Source organism: Psittacula echo, assembly GCF_963264785.1.
Source record: "Psittacula echo genome assembly, chromosome: 6".
NCBI classification, from domain to species: Eukaryota; Metazoa; Chordata; class Aves; order Psittaciformes; family Psittacidae; genus Psittacula; species Psittacula echo.
In genome coordinates, this window is record NC_137743.1 from 3118289 (window position 1) to 3136327 (window position 18039).

General features: G+C 42.8%; 1 protein-coding gene across 10 annotated transcripts in view; it reads right to left on the reverse strand.

Moving 5' to 3' along the window:
* Positions 1–18039, reverse strand: part of DOCK1 (dedicator of cytokinesis 1) — a gene marked incomplete at its 5' end in the record, with an annotated part of 322176 nt that overhangs the window by 275941 nt on the left and 28196 nt on the right. For 9 of the 10 annotated variants that reach the window (XM_080621564.1, XM_080621560.1, XM_080621562.1 and 6 more), the window contains 7 exons: positions 309–390; positions 944–1101; positions 2440–2575; positions 7054–7202; positions 10615–10711; positions 12236–12291; positions 14286–14326. The exons of the other annotated variant lie outside the window; for it this stretch is intronic. In XM_080621564.1, the coding sequence (XP_080477690.1) occupies positions 309–390; positions 944–1101; positions 2440–2575; positions 7054–7202; positions 10615–10711; positions 12236–12291; positions 14286–14326 (719 nt within the window). The remainder of the gene's footprint in view (positions 1–308; positions 391–943; positions 1102–2439; positions 2576–7053; positions 7203–10614; positions 10712–12235; positions 12292–14285; positions 14327–18039) is intronic. 10 annotated transcript variants of the gene reach the window in all.

The window sequence follows — 18039 nt, forward strand, 5'->3', positions numbered from 1 at the left end:
CTCAGAGTAAAGGAGTTCTTGTAACAGTACTTCAATGGTTTACCTTGACTTTTGTGTAAATTAACTGCTTCAGAGGCCAAATCATTTCTAGCAAGTTAAGATTTCAAAGAGCACCTTTGGGTTTCACCAGGCATCCAGAATATTTAATGGTCACATATGAGAAGTGCCTCACGTGAGCCTTCCCCATGTTCACGACCTGCAGAGGTAACTCCACACTGTTTACACACAGGTCACTACATTCCTCATCTATTCACAAGCTATGAAACCAGTGCTTTACAATCCGCCAGCTGAACTGAGCACACACTTACAGTGAACACTGCTCGCAGGTTATGCAATCTGTCTATGTCTTTAGGGAGTCCACAGCTTGACCATCGCACCAAGTAGTTTTCACTGAAAGAACAATAGTTTGAGGGCTCTGTTTAAATGGCTTTCTTGAACGTAAGCATTGTAATCAACTTCAAAATTTACAGAAGACCATTTTAAACCCAATCTACTTATCCTAAACTAATGAGTATTTACTTAGTGGAAAGCTGATGTTTCCCTTTGTGGGTATCACTTACAAAAAGCAAGCAACAAAGTGTAAGATTACCTTTAAGGAAACAGGGGATGTAGAAATCAAACTCTGAGTAGTGCCAAGACTGCTGCTAAGCAAGGGCACACAGCCTTGCAGGTGTGCTCATGTCTCATTTAAGCGCTGCACATGGGGAACCACAGGCACAGCGTGAGGAGGAACAGCGCGACTCTGAAACATACCCAAGGTGAGGGGATTTGCCTGATGCTGTGCTGAACACGACAGAGCTGCTGCACGGCTGCTTCCCAAGTGACCCTGCACTATGCCTTTCACAGGTATTTGACTTTCATGAGCCCTTTCATCCCCTAAATCTACCTCGCTACTGTAACTGAGTAAGCACAGATTAGGGAAGACACTCAGGAGTTCACTAACCTGATGAATTTTGATTCCAGTGGATCATACAGGGACATCAGGACCTCAGCATCTTCTCCTATTTTACAGACTACATTTTTTAAGTTCACAAATAAAGCAAAGGAAGGAGTGGCAGCAAACTTGGCTTGTCTGTTGATATCGATATTCTGTTTCTGGGACTGTAATGAGAGAATAGAAGAAACTTAGAGTTTAACCCAGCCTAACAAATATCCCACATCCATAAGCCTTTCCTAAAACCCTTCAGAAGGAGGGTTTTCTCTTGGATTCTACTCATGTGGTCTTTGTTTAAATCAGGATTTACAGACTGCATTTTCTGGATTTCTTTTGCAGTGCCACAACATAAGCAGAAAGGGAGAGAAGGGCAAGGGAAGAGGGATGTCTTCACTTATTAAAATGAGCTAAACAAATAGAGGAATGAAAAGAGCCTCGAATACATCTCAAGGTATATTCCACAGGTTACCTATCCCTCCGACTTCAGCTCCCATGAACTTTTCACAAGCTATTTTATATAGGGAAGGGGCAGAATGCACATGGGAGGAGAAAGAAGCTGGCTGAGGCAGGGATGAATAAACAAACCTGGATGCAAAGATTCAGCAGTTTAAACCCCACCTAAACTGGTGCATTTTTACACCAAGTTTTGTAACAGCTGCAAGTACGTGTATGGCCCATTACAACTCAAAAGAGCGCAGTAGCTCATTACGTTGCACTAATGCACCCATGAGCATCTCCTCAGGAATACCACGCTCCACTAACTGCTGCTGACACGGGCAGGACTCCTTACAACAGCAGTGTGCTTCCTTCTAAAAATAAGGATTTGAATCGCAAAGAGGTTCACTATTCAAGTCACAGAATGTCTTTAGAATAATCCCAGCCTGGTTTGTGTTGGAAGGGACCTTAAAGCTCATCCAGTTCCAACCCCTGCCACGGGCAGGGACCCCTTCCACTGGAGCAGCTTGCTCCAAGCCCCTGTGTCCAACCTGGCCTTGAACACTGCCGGGGATGGGGCAGCCACAGCTTCTCTGGGCACCCTGGGCCAGCGCCTCAGCACCCTCACAGGGAAGAGCTTCTGCCTGAGAGCTCATCTCAGTCTCCCCTCTGGCAGGTTCAAGTCATTTAAATTTGCCCCTTGTATTCCAACGAACAGATTTCCTGGATTGGCACACAGCAATCATACAGCCATGAGGGTATTCTTCCCCTTGAGTCTTTAAAATGAACTCTTATGAAAACCTAACACACAAACCTGCTACACGTGTCTGGTATTAAGATACTGTTGTAGTCAACTGAGCAATATAGGTATTTATCATAAATTCTACTACGCTCTTTAAAGGATGAGGAAGATAATTAAACAGCCCAAGACATACAAGTTGTTACTAAATGATTAAGCCTGGTAACTCTTCATCAAGACATCAAATTCTTCATTACCAATGCTAAAAACAACAGTCAATTTACAGTTTTATGTTTTAAATGGAAAAGCTACTGTCTGCAGTATATCTTACTTTTTCCTCCTGTAGCCTCTCTTCAACTTGCTTGGAAGCAATTTCATGTGCTCTGAACAGGCTAATGGTGCTGGTCTGCTCTGGGTCCAGAATGTTGCCATCTTCATCTCTGACAACCAGATCTAAATCAAGAATTCTAAACAGACAAATATGCTTATAAATGAACAATGCTCAAACAAGTTCTTAAACCCCTCATTTCCTTAGTTAACCCTGCCATGTGTTTAACAAAGTCATGCACACATGAAACATGACAGCAAAAAGTAATTTGATACATGATAAATCAATTTAACATGGCACCAACCCCAGAGATAACCAGCCCTGACTGGAAGTCATTTTTCCCCACAGCACAGAAGGAATCCATGTCAATGTAACAGCATAAGAGCTGGAGAAATCATATCTTAAAACTGAATTTGTCTCCTCTTCTTGATACATTCCACAGTTTGGACACCCAACAGCTACAGTCACACCACACGCAAGTTCATTTCATCCCGCTCCACACTCTCCTCCAAGGCAGGCATATTCATGTTTTAGTTTACACCTATGAGATACAAGCAAACACACTTTGCTTCCCTTTATTTAAAGCAGAGCCAGATTTCTGCCAGCGGGGTGTTAACGTCCGTGATTACCTTCTGCAGAGAGGGAGGTTTCTGCCATAATCAACTCCAGCCTTAGGAAAGACCCTTCACATTTTCCACATTAGCACAGTGCTGGCAGCAGAACCAAGGATAAAACAATCAGGTTTACCTTGCTCTGCATTTCCCTGCCTATTGTCCCCAGGCCGGACACCTCCTCACCTCTGTTCCAAACACATGGTCCCTATTTTCTTCCTCTAACTCTGTAGTCTCCTCTCATGATGGGGCTGCTGTAACTTTGGGTTTGACATACGTTTGATCAATGAGCTTAAATCAAACTTGCAGGGTCTGATAAGCCACACAGAGGTTTGTGGTTTACATGAGAGAAAGTCCCCTTTGGACATAACCTACAATCACTTGAGAAGAACAGGGGCTGTGGCAGATGAAGAAATGCTTCGTGTAGTTGGAGGATCACTCCTTGCCCTCCCTGATAACAGGGAAGCCTGGAGGTGTTAAAAAAGCCTTGAGCGAGGTCAATACACAAACCCCTTCCATTCATTGCACTGCATTCATTCGAAGGACGATGAACATCACTCAAGTTGCAGAGTGCATGCAGCAGCTTGTTAAGAAACACCTCTGAAGTTCCATACTGCAATTGAACCTCATCCCAGACTGGTTTGGAAGGGATCCTAAAGCTCATCCAGTTCCAATCCCCTGCCATGGGCAGGGACACCTTCCACTAGAGCAGCTTGCTCCAAGACCCATCCAACCTGAACATTGAACACTTGAACACTGCCCAGGATGCAATGTTCAAGGCTTTGCCACAGCCTCTCTGGGCAGAGTCCCAACACACTTTAAAGCATCCCTGAATCTCCAAGCTCCCAGATAAATTTTCTAGTGAGAAAATGGTTTCATCATCAAAGCCAACCAGATAAACAGCCAAAATCATCTTGCTCCTCCCTACTACTGATCCCGGACAGGAGCCACAGCAGGAGATAAGACACATTGACCACCAGCATGGTGACTGCCAGCTGGGATGTACAAAAGCAGAATCCTTCTGTAGAAGACACCAGCCTGGACCAGAGGAAAAGTGGCTCAGAAGTTCAGAGAGACCAATGACCCAGGTTACCACACACCAACAGGACACAGACATCTGCACAGTCTGTCAAATAAACAGCAGCAAACCCTGCTTTGCTTTGATTTAATTTCTTTGTTTTATCCTTTTAACTTGCAAATGATGCTTGGAAAGATTTTTAAGGTTTTTTTCCCAGGTGTCCCAGTTACAGAGTTCTTGCAACTGAACAGAAAAGATGTTTTCACCACAAAATTGCCTGACCCAATTTCAGAAAAACATTAAAAATACAAATTCCTCAGACTCTTTTTACTTCCTCAGTTATTTTGACAACACGCACTGAAACTGTTGCCTTTATTTATAGAAACAAAATATCCAATTTATAAATCCGTTCTTCACAAACCAAGGAAAAGTGAGGATATGATTAGATCAGAAAACACTTATAAAACACATGATGATTTCATTCTGTCTGGATAAGGAAATCACAGAATCCCAGCCTGGTTTGTGTTGGAAGGGACCTTAAAGCTCATCCAGCTCCAACCCCTGCCACGGGCAGGGACCCCTTCCACTAGAGCAGCTTGCTCCAAGCGCCTGTGTCCAACCTGGCCTTGAACACTGCCAGGGATGGGGCAGCCACAGCTTCTCTGGGCACCCTGGGCCAGCGCCTCCTCAGCACCCTCACAGGAAAGAGCTTCTTCCTTAGATCTAACCTGAACTTTCCTTGTTTCAGTTTGAACCCATCACCCCTTGTCCTGTCGCTACAGTCCCCGATAAAGAGGAAACTTCATCATACATGCTTATTTTAAGCCAAAGTGAATGTAGCACCACATTAGAAACATGGTATCTTTCAGACACGAATTTAATCACAAGTTAAAATCCACTTCCCTCCACTGAGAATGTTCTGATCACTTATTTAGTCCATCAGCACATTAGGGGTATAAAGTACAGCACAAGATGTGCCATTGTATCTGAACACTGACCATCTGGAGGTTGTTGAGAGTAACTTCAACCAACTCCTTAGGCAGATGGCAAAATCAAGTAGCCAAACTAATATCATTAACAACATCTGGTTAATTGTCTACTGAGGTACCAGAGTCCGTATCTTGGATTATAAATGATAAATACTGACTGAATGCAGTTACTGATGATATTTTAATATTTCTGGTCTTAATCACAGCTTTTGCTGGTAAAGTGGATGAACAGAAATAGTGCAAGTTTGGCACTTCTTAAGGAATGAAGCACCAATAGCTGAAATCTGATGAGTTATTTACATCACAAGGGGGTTAAAAACTAGTTGGCCAAAGGCTTTTTTGGTCCCCAGGTACTCAGTAATACAAGCATGTCCCTCAGCATTCAAAATACTGCTTCTGGTTGAACAGTGAGACAGGATATCTCATTTTAAATCATAATGGAAAGTCATAAAATGCATATAGAGAACTTGGGACCTAAAATTTCTAGTTAAAAAAGAGCTTTGCTCAAATCTAGACCTACTAACTATGCAACCCATACTGCTGCCTTTTTGGGTGAATATTTCCTTCACAATTTCATAGAATGATAGAATAGTTAGGGTTGGAAAGGACCTTAAGATCATCCAGTTCCAACCCCCCTGCCATAGGCAGGGACACCCCACACTAAACCATGCCACCCAAGGCCTCATCCAACCCGACCTTGAACACCGCCAGGGATGGAGCATTCACAACCTCCCTGGGCAACCCATTCCAGTGCCTCACCACCCTCACACTAAAGAATTTCTTCCTTAGATCCAATCTAAACTTCCCCTGTTTCAGTTTGAACCCGTTACCCCTTGTCCTGTCACTACAGTCCCTAATGAAGAGTCCATCCCCAGCATCCGTGTAGGCCCCCTTCAGATGCTGGAAGGCTGCTGTGAGGTCTCCACGCAGCTTCTCTTCTCCAGGCTGAACAGCCCCAACTTTCTCAGCCTGGCTCCATACAGGAGGTGCTCCAGCCCCTGATCATCCTCGTGGCCTCCTCTGGACTTGTTCCAACAGTTCCATGTCCTTTTTATGCTGAGGACACCAGAACTGCACACAATGCTCCAAGGGAGGTCTCCCGAGAGCAGAGCAGAGGGGCAGGATCACCTCCTTCGACCTGCTGGTCACGCTCCTCTTGATGCAGCCCAGGATACGGTTGCTTTCTGGGCTGCGAGCGCACACTGCAGCCGGCTCATGTTCAGTTTCTCATCGACCAACACCCCCAAGTCCTTCTCTGCAGGGCTGCTCTGAATCTCTTCTCTGCCCAACCTGTAGCTGTGCCTGGGATTGCTTCAACCCAGGTGTAGGACCTTGCACTTGGCATGGTTAAACTTCATCAGGTTGGCATCAGCCCACCTCACAAGCGTGTCCAGGTCCCTCTGGATGGCATCCCTTCCCTCCGGCGTATCAACCGAACCACACAGCTTGGTTCCATTCTCTTCTGTTAAACAGACACTTTGTTCCTCTACTTACGTAGTATTCAGCTTGAACCAGAAGATTAACAGGCAGATTTGATAAAACAATGAGCTTAAATGGTATTTTTGAGCCAAATCCTTCAACATCACATTATAGCTAAGTGATTTCAGGGCACACACAGCTGGTGGTGTTGAGAAGCCAACAACTGTTGATGCAGCAGAAGCCAGTTTCAACTGTATTTTGAATAAGGGCAATATTTGCACTTCACAATTAACCTTAAAAATTACAGCTTCTTACCAGTATCAAAGAGATAATGTCATGAAGGAAAAGAGTTATATATGGATTTCCCTTTAGATACTACAATTTCGACTATACATGTGTAGTAGAAAACATGCTATATCAACTTCATTCTTTGTCTTGCTGTAAAAGGACTGTTAATGCACTATTACACCTCCATAAATACAGGGATAAGAATCCTGCAAGAAGCCATTGACAGCTAATGCATATTACACAACCTGATGTGGTTTTAAGCATCAACACGTGGAAAACACTGCTCACAAACCTGTTGCCATAATCAATCTTGGCTGTCACTTTCTTTTTCAGTTCCTTGAGCTCGTCTTGGGGTAGGGTCCCAGAGAGTATTTGAGATCTCCACTCAATAAGATCATATATCATGTGCCGCACACTGCGAAACATCTCTCTGTTATCCTGCTGTTTGGAGGAAGAAGATGGGTGGAAGTTAGTTTTGAAGTCTAGTGAGCACCTTTTAAATGCATATAATACATTGCAACTATAAAATATTAAATTCAGAAGGTTAAGAGTCCACAAACAACTCTAAAATAGGAGCCTTTCTATAGCACAGAATACTGAACACTCTTAAACTCTGCTGTAGGTATCTAAATAAGTGTAAATGTTTGTGTTTTTTACCTTAAAACCTGAGTAATACTGTATTCAGAACAGGCATTCAAGGAAAAGGTATCATTTTCTTGGTTCAGAGAGTAACTTTCTCCAATGACCCTCTATACTAAGCAGAACAGCACTAAAAATGATGCACTTTAACAGGAAGAGGCTCAAGTTCTGCAATACTTCATCTGCAACAGATTACAGAGTCCTTCCCCCTCGTTAAATCTTCAGAACAACACTTTCAAATGCCCCAGTGTGTAATGCCAAGTGCATCAGCATCCTGTGAGCCCACAGGTAGCAGCTGGGGGAACGGGAATAGCCAGGAAAGCACTAAACCTTCTAGGAAGTGAAATATCTCAATTGTTTATAAAGGCTGGAACAATGGATATTAAATCATGCCAGCAGCATACACAGACTTTCCTTGGCAGCATTGAGCTAAGCTGGGACACAGGAAGATAAAGTTCCAGACTTACAATGGAAAGAACCTCTTTTCCAGAGCGTTTTCTACATGCAGGCCCGTATACACATGCATTTGAAAGCAAAAGATCAAACCCTTAACCACAAAACACTGTGGACAGTGCACATACACAACAGTTTTGCTTCAAACAAATGATACCACACAACACTGAAGTTGCAGAACAACAGCCTTCCTGTTTTTATTGTGAAAGATGTCAAGACAAAGACAATGCAGAGGCTCTGAATGCTTTGATCTTACCCAGAAGCAGACTCTTACTGTCTTCATAACCCTTCAAATCGAGGCAGTTAGTTCAATGCACTTTTAACAGTAATACATCTTTCTAAACACCCTACATCAAGGAATTACTCAAGCTATACATAGCCATCTTTCATTCAGGTTATACCTGGGCCTTATGTGACTGAGAACAACTGGAATGGTTAAAATGAAACTCTTCACTATCCACAAAAGACAACGCAAAACTGCAGAAGGTGCAGAAAAAGACTGTAACGACTCAGACTCGGGAGGGGGAAATACCTAACTGTGAAACTTAAAGACTTCAGTCTGTTCAGATTATCAAAAAGCTGATTTGATTATAGTGTGAGAACCTTCACAGAGAGAAAATACCCATTATTAAAAGCTCTTTAATGTAGCAGAGAAAGACACAACAGGCACATATGGCTGGAAGCTAAATACAGACACATCCAAATGGGAAAGAGCTTCATGATTTTCGATGCTGCAGGCAATCGTAAACCAGTGAGATAAAGAACATGCCACGTCCTCTGCCATCTGAAAAGCAAAACACTGTCTATGCAATATTCAAACGCAATTACAAACAGAATAAAGGAATAAATGTGGTAATTTCATGACTTCTGGTACTGATGCAGACAAGACAAATTATCTCTTTAGTCTGCAAACTGACCAGTTTGAAACCAGCTTTCTCCAGTAAACTGAATCTGCCTTGAAAAGGCAATCCCAGTGCACCAATGCTCCTTTTGGCCACTATCCATGTTCAATTAATCTAACAGATAGCCTTGAGATATATGTACTATAAACTCATTAAGTGATCTAGCTACTCAGAGTAAAGCTGTAACAGGTACTGGAACCCCTTCCCCTACCAAACTGAAGAAACTGGTAGCCTCGCACCTTGCGTGCTCTTGAATTCAAGGTTATCAGCACTGCTGAAGTATCTTTTAGCTGTTCATGTGTCTTCATGGAGGTAAATGCATGACAAATGAGATGTTAAACATCAATGGTTAGAACAATTGATTGCCACGCCAAGGGAATTTTACAGTTTCCTAACAGTTACTGCTACCAAAACCACACAGAAGTCTTGGGAAGAAAACTTCCAACAATGTCTCTTTCCTGTTCTTCCTTATTGTAAGTGCACCACAACCAAACCTTGTACAGTTCTGCAAGTGGAATTTCTCTAACATTAAGCAACAGCAGATTTCATACTCAGGATAATCCCCACAAAAAGACAGGGTCAAAACATAGTCCTCACTGTCCTCAGCAGCACACAGCAGTGGAGTGGGTGGCAGAGCTATTCCCAGTCCCTTCTCTAGATTCTGCTTCTCCTGGTGTGTTTCTGCCCATCGACTTCTTCCTTGCTCCTCAACACAACCCCTCTAGTATTAAAGCTCTCTGATATATTCATCTGCCTCTCCTCATATGTTATCCTTTACTTCATCTACTGCAGTATTACATCATTCCCAGCATTTTTAATCTTTATTTTCATGGACACAATCAAAAGCCACTTCAGTCAATACACACATCTTAATTTCCAGTTAGTACCTTCATTACCCAGCTTGAGCTTTTATAATAGAAGATTTCAAACATATTTAGAGGATACAGAGACTTGACATTAAACCTTACTTCAAATACAAGATTTTCCATGTTCCCATTATCTTGTTACAGTGACTTTACAATGAGAACATGAGCAGTTTGAGCTATGGTACCTCACACCCTACAGGATGCCGCTGTTTTCCATCTGAATTGTACTTTTAAGCACATATTTGAACACTATTTAAACCTTACAAGCACTTTCATGTGTGTAGTTTAATGGCTATTCTATCTTTATTATCCCATCTGAGATACTATCAATGCAAATGCTTTTTGCTATACATTTCTAACAGTAATTCTTATGTGCTTGGAACTTAAGCATATGAAAATAGTCAGGTAGGTAACTTAAGATCAGGATAACTGGGAACAATCAACTTCAAACATAAGAATACTGAGGTAAAAGGCCTTTTCAAAAGTATAAGCTTACGACCACAAATTAGAGGTCAACTATTCAATCTTTTCCTATCATAGACCAAGAACCTTAAGAACTGCCTTTCATCTCTCTAATACAATTCTATGTCAGATTTTTCCAGATATCTGACATAAGATATAGATATAAGATATAGATATAAAGATATAAGATGTATACATCTTAAAAATCCAACCTTTGTGCAATAGTACTCTATGAAAAATGGGTTATAACTGCTCAACAAATTATTGCTAGATCAAGGCAACACTCCAAAAACACTGATCCTGCAGAAGAAACACACAGTATTTGAGAAAACACTCAAAAGAAACACTACTGAGATTTGTACCTTAACATAGGAGATGCTAAACAGCTTTCCAGCAATAAAAGTAGGCTTTAGAACAGCAACAGAAGTGGAATTTCATTAATAGCTCCTTCATGCTTCTCACTGTACCTACCACAGCATCACTCTTCTAATAGACCATATTCTATTGTAAATGTTTCATGTTGATACTTACGACATATAATTGGCGCCATATTATAGACCATTCCCGCAGCGTTGTGGTAACCTCCTGAATCAAGGGGAGCTCGTTGGGTATCACTGTTTCATGTTGCCTTAAGAGGGAGAGAAAGAAGCGTGAATTAAGTAGCAGTTTTCGGCAGAGTGCCAGGATCACTGTTAAGAAGGAACTCTTGATTTCCAAAGACAATTCAATAATGACAGTGTTGAAAATGACGTTGCTTATAAATTCGGAAGTTAAAATTACAGAATCTTATAGTCATGGAATGGTTTAAGTTGGAAGGGACCTTAAAGCTCCTCCAGCTCCAACCCCTGCCACGAGCAGGGACACCTTCCACTGGAGCAGCTTGCTCCAAGCCCCTGTGTCCAACCTGGCCTTGAACACTGCCAGGGATGGGGCAGCCACAGCTTCTCTGGGCACCCTGTGCCAGCACCTCAGCACCCTCAAAGGCAACCAAGCTGAAAGCCAGATATACATAACCCACAGTGCCCCGAGACTAATGTGCAATTGTTTTCCATCATACTGATCTTGCAAAGAAAAATTAAGCATGGAAGTCATCACCATTGAGTTTTTTGTGCAACTTGTTTTGAAATGATGTGCCATGAAAGTAAGAAACAACAGCTAGATCTTTTAATATTTCACAAGTAGGGTACTTAAAGGCAGTTCTGTAATCAGCAAGAAAGATGTCATTATGCAGCAATCTCATGATTAGTAGTTTGATCATTTACATATTTAACAGTGTATAAAAATAAATCAGGCACAAAGGAATATAATGTTTGAATCCTGTTTCACTCCATTTCCTGGCTAATTATTTATTAATTTCACTCCACTTTTTATTTTCCTTGGGATTTGTTGGAGGTTTTTTCCCTCTTTTTTAAACTAAACTTTTCCATCACCATTGGGAACTTTCACATCCCTGTCCAGCAAAGCCGATTTGATACACAAACATCCAAACTCTAACAGCTGTTAAGCAACAAAACCCAGCCCAAACTGCTTAGTGTCACACACAGAAGGAGCAGGAGAACCAGAACATGAACAATTCAATAGAACTTCTTGGTAGGTCAGAAAGCAATGCCTGGATAATGGCTTTCAGTGAGGAGTCCAGTCTATAACAGTCACTGAAAAGAGAATTAAGAAACTACTTAAATTTCAGCTGCATAAGGGAAAGGTATCTCATATCAAAGGCCTCTTGGTATATTAAGTATACCAAGCGGAAGCCATAAGACTCAAGGGCTGGAAGAAGCTGGGAAAACTGAAATGAGAACTAAAGCAGGGGGCAGGGAGTGCAGGAAGTTAATGTAGGGAATTCTTAATCCAAAGAGATTCCAGAGAAATTATTAATTCTTCCAAAATGATTACATAAATATAGACAAAGTTATGCTTTAGCTCAACTGTATGACAATGCAGCTAAGGACAGTGCTAGCCAGAAGCACTGGTGATGACAGCACCTTCAAACTTGCGGTGACTTACCAAATTAAAGCATTGCCAGAAAGAAACCCTCAATTTCACCATCAGCTCTTTAACTGACTGGGAACAAGTGTAAATATCTGATAATACACCAAAATTATACCTATACAAAGAGGAAAATTGATTCTTATTATCTTCAAATCAAACTTACCCTTTGCCTTCAACTATTGCTTCCTTAAGATGTATATAGGAGGCAGGAAATATGCCCTTTGAGAGGGAGAGAGAGGAAAAAAGATGTTTTAAATACATTACACATAGCGTATTGTATCTATTACCTAAAAATATGCCTAGACTCATTGCCAGGGCTGCATCCTCTTGAGCATCAGAAGACTTGTGTGTTGGGTGTTCTGGGGTTTTTTAACGTATATTTAAGCTTTGCTTGCATGTCCTTTCAACAAGCTGTTATTGTACCCTTCCCAAATACAAACTTAAGTGGTCTTAATCCCATCTTCACTCTATTGAAGAAAACAGGAGACATCCCCTGCCAATAAGTGGCCTTGCAAAGGGTTGCTTCCTCCCCCAGTTCAAGATTGTCACTGTTCTCTAGGTCCCTGGATGATACATACTATGAAAATTAAGGCAGATTTCTGTTCAAAAGGGTGAAAGAAACAGGATTTGACGTAGATTTAACTCCAAAATGACATTTTGTCTGCAATCCAGATCTGCTGCTTGCTTTTCCTCTTATCTAACGAGACTGCCTTATATAACGTAGTATGTTCTACCACCAACCTATCATTAGTGTTGCAAGCCAAAAACCTCTTCAGACAGAACCACAAAAGACCAGAACTGCTTTCCTTGAAAAAAATGTTCTAAATTCATCAAGAGTCCAGAAATACAATAATATTTTCAAAATAGTGTAAGCTCATACTCAAAAAATAACTCAAGCCAAGCTGAGAAAGTTCCTTTGTCTCACCCTTTGAGGCAGTAGTTCAGTCTTCTTAAGGAATCCTAGACTGGTTTGGGTTGGAAGAGACCTTAAAGACCACCTAGTTCCAACCCCCTATCATGGGAACACGAAAACATGAAGACTTAGAAAGCTGCAAAAACTAGGGAGTAGGGGCTGGGGCTGAGTCTTTTTGTTCCAGTAAAAGCAAGCAAACACTACATTTAGCAGCAGTCAGACAAATGCAGCAACACGTGGGATTCATTTAAGCCAAGAAGACTGCCTAACTGCTTCTTAGGCTGCACAAAGCACGTTCATGAAATACACTGCATAAGAGATTTAGTGTATTTCCAAGAAAAGAAAATATCAAAATAGAATAGAACAGGCCTGGGTAGGAAATGGGTGGGATAAACCACACAACTCAGCTCTGTACTCTTAGACATGCAGGCGCAACCCAAAACACACCTCTGTAGGCAAACATTACATTTCAAGTGGTTTCTTTGAAGTGGAAAAAGATGCAGAATCAGAAGTCATTTAATTCTGGTTAATTACTACTATAAAAGAAAACGCTCAAAACCTAAAACACAATGTTACAACCAGTATTTGTGATGTTTCTTTTTATTCCAGCGAGGCTGCTATAACAGCAACGCTCTATGTACACTGAAAGCCTACCAACGAGGCAAAATTACACTGGAGAAGACTAACCCCCCTGAAAATCGCAATGTAGAACCCCGTATCACTTTCCAAAGTGCAATTGTGTTTTATGAGCAATACGTTATTTAACAGACAGCAATGCAAAGTGGCAGCCTCTAAACAGATCAACCAGAACATTAAAGATCTGAACTTCTTACTGAGGCAAAGGCAGAAAACAAACTGATGCACATCAAGTAGTTGTACATATATATATGTACAGCTATATATATATGTACACATATATATGTATACGCTTCTTCCTATATGTATTTTCTTCTCTATATACTCTTTTTATATGTATCCTTTTCTTCCTGTACCTATATATATGTAGATATATATATATATCATACATAGCTGTATATATGTATATTTTTGCAATTTAAATTTCACAAAACAGGTATCCAAGACAGATTTTGGGCCTAAAATAAGTTACAATTAACTTAAATTCACATTTACAAGAGGTTGAGGCACACAGGTAGGTAGTAGAGATCAGTGGACACACGGTGAACCGTTCCCATGCTGTGCCATAAACACACACTAAGATCTCCATTGCAGCAACACGCTCAATGCCATAATACATATCTATCCAAGAGAAAAATGAGCATTCCGCTCTGGCAACACTCACCTTCTTGGACTTCTTTCGTAGTGTGTAACCTCTGTACCAACCTAGGAGGGAAAAACAGGGAAAAAGCATTAAAAAGGTCATTAATGTCACCTACCAGCTGTGCCTTCTCAGCTCAACAGCACCTTGACATGGCTTCTGATCATGCCAACATACACATGCCACCTGAAGTGAAATTCTCTGTGGTATTAATATCCTGGCTAAAACAAGTCATCCTGGAAGTTGTAAAAAATCAAACTGATGGAAAAGACGTGACAAAGATGGCATTTTCCATGATGTGTTTAATTGTCATTCTTTTAATTACAATGTGCCAACATAAAACCCTACCTGAAGAGTGTTAAAATCAAACAAATCAATCAGTACATTTTTGCAAAGTTAAAACCTAAGTCCCAGAAATTACAAGTTTCCAAATGTGGATCGGCTGTTTATCATCCCAGCAGAAAACAAGGATACTTTGGGATTTATGATTCACACACCAAAATATGAAAGCACAGAGCCCTACGGCCCTAATTCAGCATGAAGCAGAACATCCATCCCGCAGCACCCCCAGTGCTGCCTCATCATTCAGCCAGTGCCACACTACCAGGCAGGCGGCCATGTCTGCACAACATGTCCCATTCATTGTGCACCCAAGTTCAGGACACATCTGCAAGCAATCACCATTACAGCCTTCAGTGTTTCTGCAGCCATCACACTCCAGTGTGACTGGATAATCAAAGCAAACACAAAACCCTACAAATGACGGCTGTTTTGCCTCATGGAAGATCCTGTGCCAGGGAAAGTAGATGAGATAAACTTCACTATGAAGGTGGTGGGACAAGGCCAGGTTAGACAGCGCTTGGAACAACCTGCTCTAGTGGAAGGTATCCCTGCCTGTGGCAGGAGATAGGAACTGGATGTGGTTTAAGGTCCTTTCCAACACAAACCATACCACGATTCTGTGTGTGTTGCTCCCACTCCAGCACTAGCTCTCTTGCACCCTTGCACTGGGGTGTCCTGGGTTCAGTAGTAGCAGTCATTTTTTCTCCTTCTTAGTAGCTGGTGCAGAGCTGTGGTTTTGACTTTTGGCCTGGGAACAGTGCTGATAACACTGATGTTTGGTCTGACCAAGGACTTTGTGAGTCTCATGCTCTGCCAGGGAGGAGGGGAAGCCAGGAGGAAGCAGAGACAGGACACCTGACCCAAACTAGCCAAAGAGGTATTCCATACCACAGCACATCATGCCTGCTATATAAACTGGGGGCAGTTACCCGGAAAGGTTAGATCACTGCTCAGGTCAGGCTGGGTATCAGTCAGCAGGTGATGAGCGGTTGTATTCTCTTCCCTTGTTATTTCCGTTATCATTATTATTGGTGGTAGCAGTAGCAGGTTTGTGTTGTACCTTAGTTACTGGGCTGCTCTTATCTCAACCCATGGGAGTTACATTCTTTTGATTCTCCTTCCCATCCCTCCAGGAGTGGGGGGAAGAAGAGGGGGAGTGAATGTGAGTGCTGCGTGGCTGGGTTTAAACCACAACATGGGGCCATCCTGTATTTCAGTTTAGCTGTGCCATAGCTTGCTCCCACCTATCCAGCACCCAAGGGAACCCCGCACGTGACCAGAGCTACCCTCTGCAGTTTTTGGAGGGCTGAACCTGGGTGCAAAACCACCCACTCTAGCACTGAAAACCAAGGTTTTGTATAGCAAAGCATCCCTTTCAAGAGATCAACATGGGTGGGGGGATGGCAAAGCAGAAGTGAAGATTACAGTCCCACTCATGATAACAAACAGGGCAGGAGGAACACGTAAGACAACACATGCAGATAAATTCATTATCTGCACTCTGCGACTAGAAATACAAATTAAAGTCTCAAGCAGACAGGAGTTTTCAGCCTCTTCTCCAGTAGCAAAAGGTGAACTGACTCATCATCTTCATGCTGCATCAGAAGCCTGACCTCTGCAATCCTTTGGGTTTGGCTTTGTGCCATCTTTAACCTGGTGTCTACAACCATCACAACTCGCTTCCCTACAGAGGCTGCAATAGCCTCACATTTCACACTTCCATTGCTCCCAGAGGGATATCAACAAGAACTGTTGCTGAAACCACCATGCAGTTTCGGGCTCAGGTGCAAAGAAGGCAAAGCATTTCTGCTCGCGCTTCCTCCACAGCCATACACAGATTTCAATCCTATTAAAGAACTAAATTCCCTCAGTTTTATACGAATAAACCAACAGTTTGAAGTCCTGGAGTCTAAGCTGATAATCACCATGACTCTGATCAAACACGCTGTGCAAACTAAAGAAACATAAACTCTTCCACCTCACTTGTCCCATCCCATCTTCTCTGCTGACTCAGGACATTGCGTTGCACCTGCAGATTAAAGAGCCATATAGCAAATAAAGCTCCTCACCACTGAACCTCTGCTTTCTATGTAGCAAGCAGTAAGAGCAACAAGACACTGCAGATAAGAGAGCAGCCTAAATCTGCCCTGGAGAACTGGTTACGCTTCTTACTCATCGTCAAGGCCCTGATGTGGCCAAGCAAGTCCAACTAGGCTCTTCATTGGCAGCCATCACCTAAATGGAGTTCTTGCTGGGTGTCTAGCCCGTAGCTGCGTAGTGGGGAGCCCAGTTTCAGGGAACTAACTATAACTGGTTCAACTGGAGGCACCGAGTCTTGCCATGACCACACGCGTACAAGGGCAATGTCATTTAAACGCAAGAAGCCATCTCTAATCAACTACCCAAAACAGAACTACTCTTTTTCTTAGTTTCTCATCTGTAAGATGAGGGCAGCTCTCTCCCATATCCAGCCATCCACTCCAAAACCAACTGACTCCCTCTCAAACATGAATTAAAGACACTGAACTCACAAAAATTCAGAGGGATCCTGCCCCTCTGCTGTGCTCTGGGGAGAACCCCCCCTGCAGCCCTAATCCAGCTCTGGGGCAGCAGCACCAGAGGGACATGGAGCTGTTGGAGCAAGGCCAGAGGAGGCCATGGAGATGCTGCGAGGGCTGGAGCAGCTCTGCTCTGGAGCCAGGCTGAGAGAGCTGGGCTGGGTCAGCCTGGAGAAGAGAAGGCTCCTGAAGGGGAGACCTGAGAGCAGCTCCAGTGCCTAAAGGGGCTGCAGGAAACCTGGAGAGGGGCTTGGGACAAGGGCCTGTAGGGACAGGCCAAGGGGAATGGCTTTAACCTGCCCGAGGGGAGACTGAGATGAGCTCTTAGGCAGAAGCTCTTCCCTGTGAGGGTGCTGAGGCGCTGGCACAGGGTGCCCAGAGAAGCTGTGGCTGCCCCATCCCTGGCAGTGCTCAAGGCCAGGTTGGACACAGGGGCTTGGAGCAAGCTGCTCCAGTGGAAGGTGTCCCTGCCCGTGGCAGGGGTTGGAACTGGAGGAGCTTTAAGGGCCCTTCAACCCAAACCAGTCTGGGATTATATAGTAGTATATAATATAGCTTCTGCTTTAGGCAAGCAGCATCTAGTCCTCAACACTGAAGAAAGCAAGGGGTAAGGGAATGCGTGAGCTTGTAATAACACCAAGAAGGTACCCTAATGCACCTATCAAGGCTCATTGTGACCCTGCCTGATTTTAGTTCTTTAGTTTGTAACCTCAGCAGTTTTGGACAACATAGAAATAATAAATTAAAAGCCCCAAAACTGAGGGCAGAGAGGCCAAAGTCCTGGTGTGTCAAACGCAGAGTCCAGAGCTCTGAATCCTCCTCACTCTGTTCACAGCCAATTTGGTTTCAGGCAAATAGGGAAACAGGCTGATGCCAGA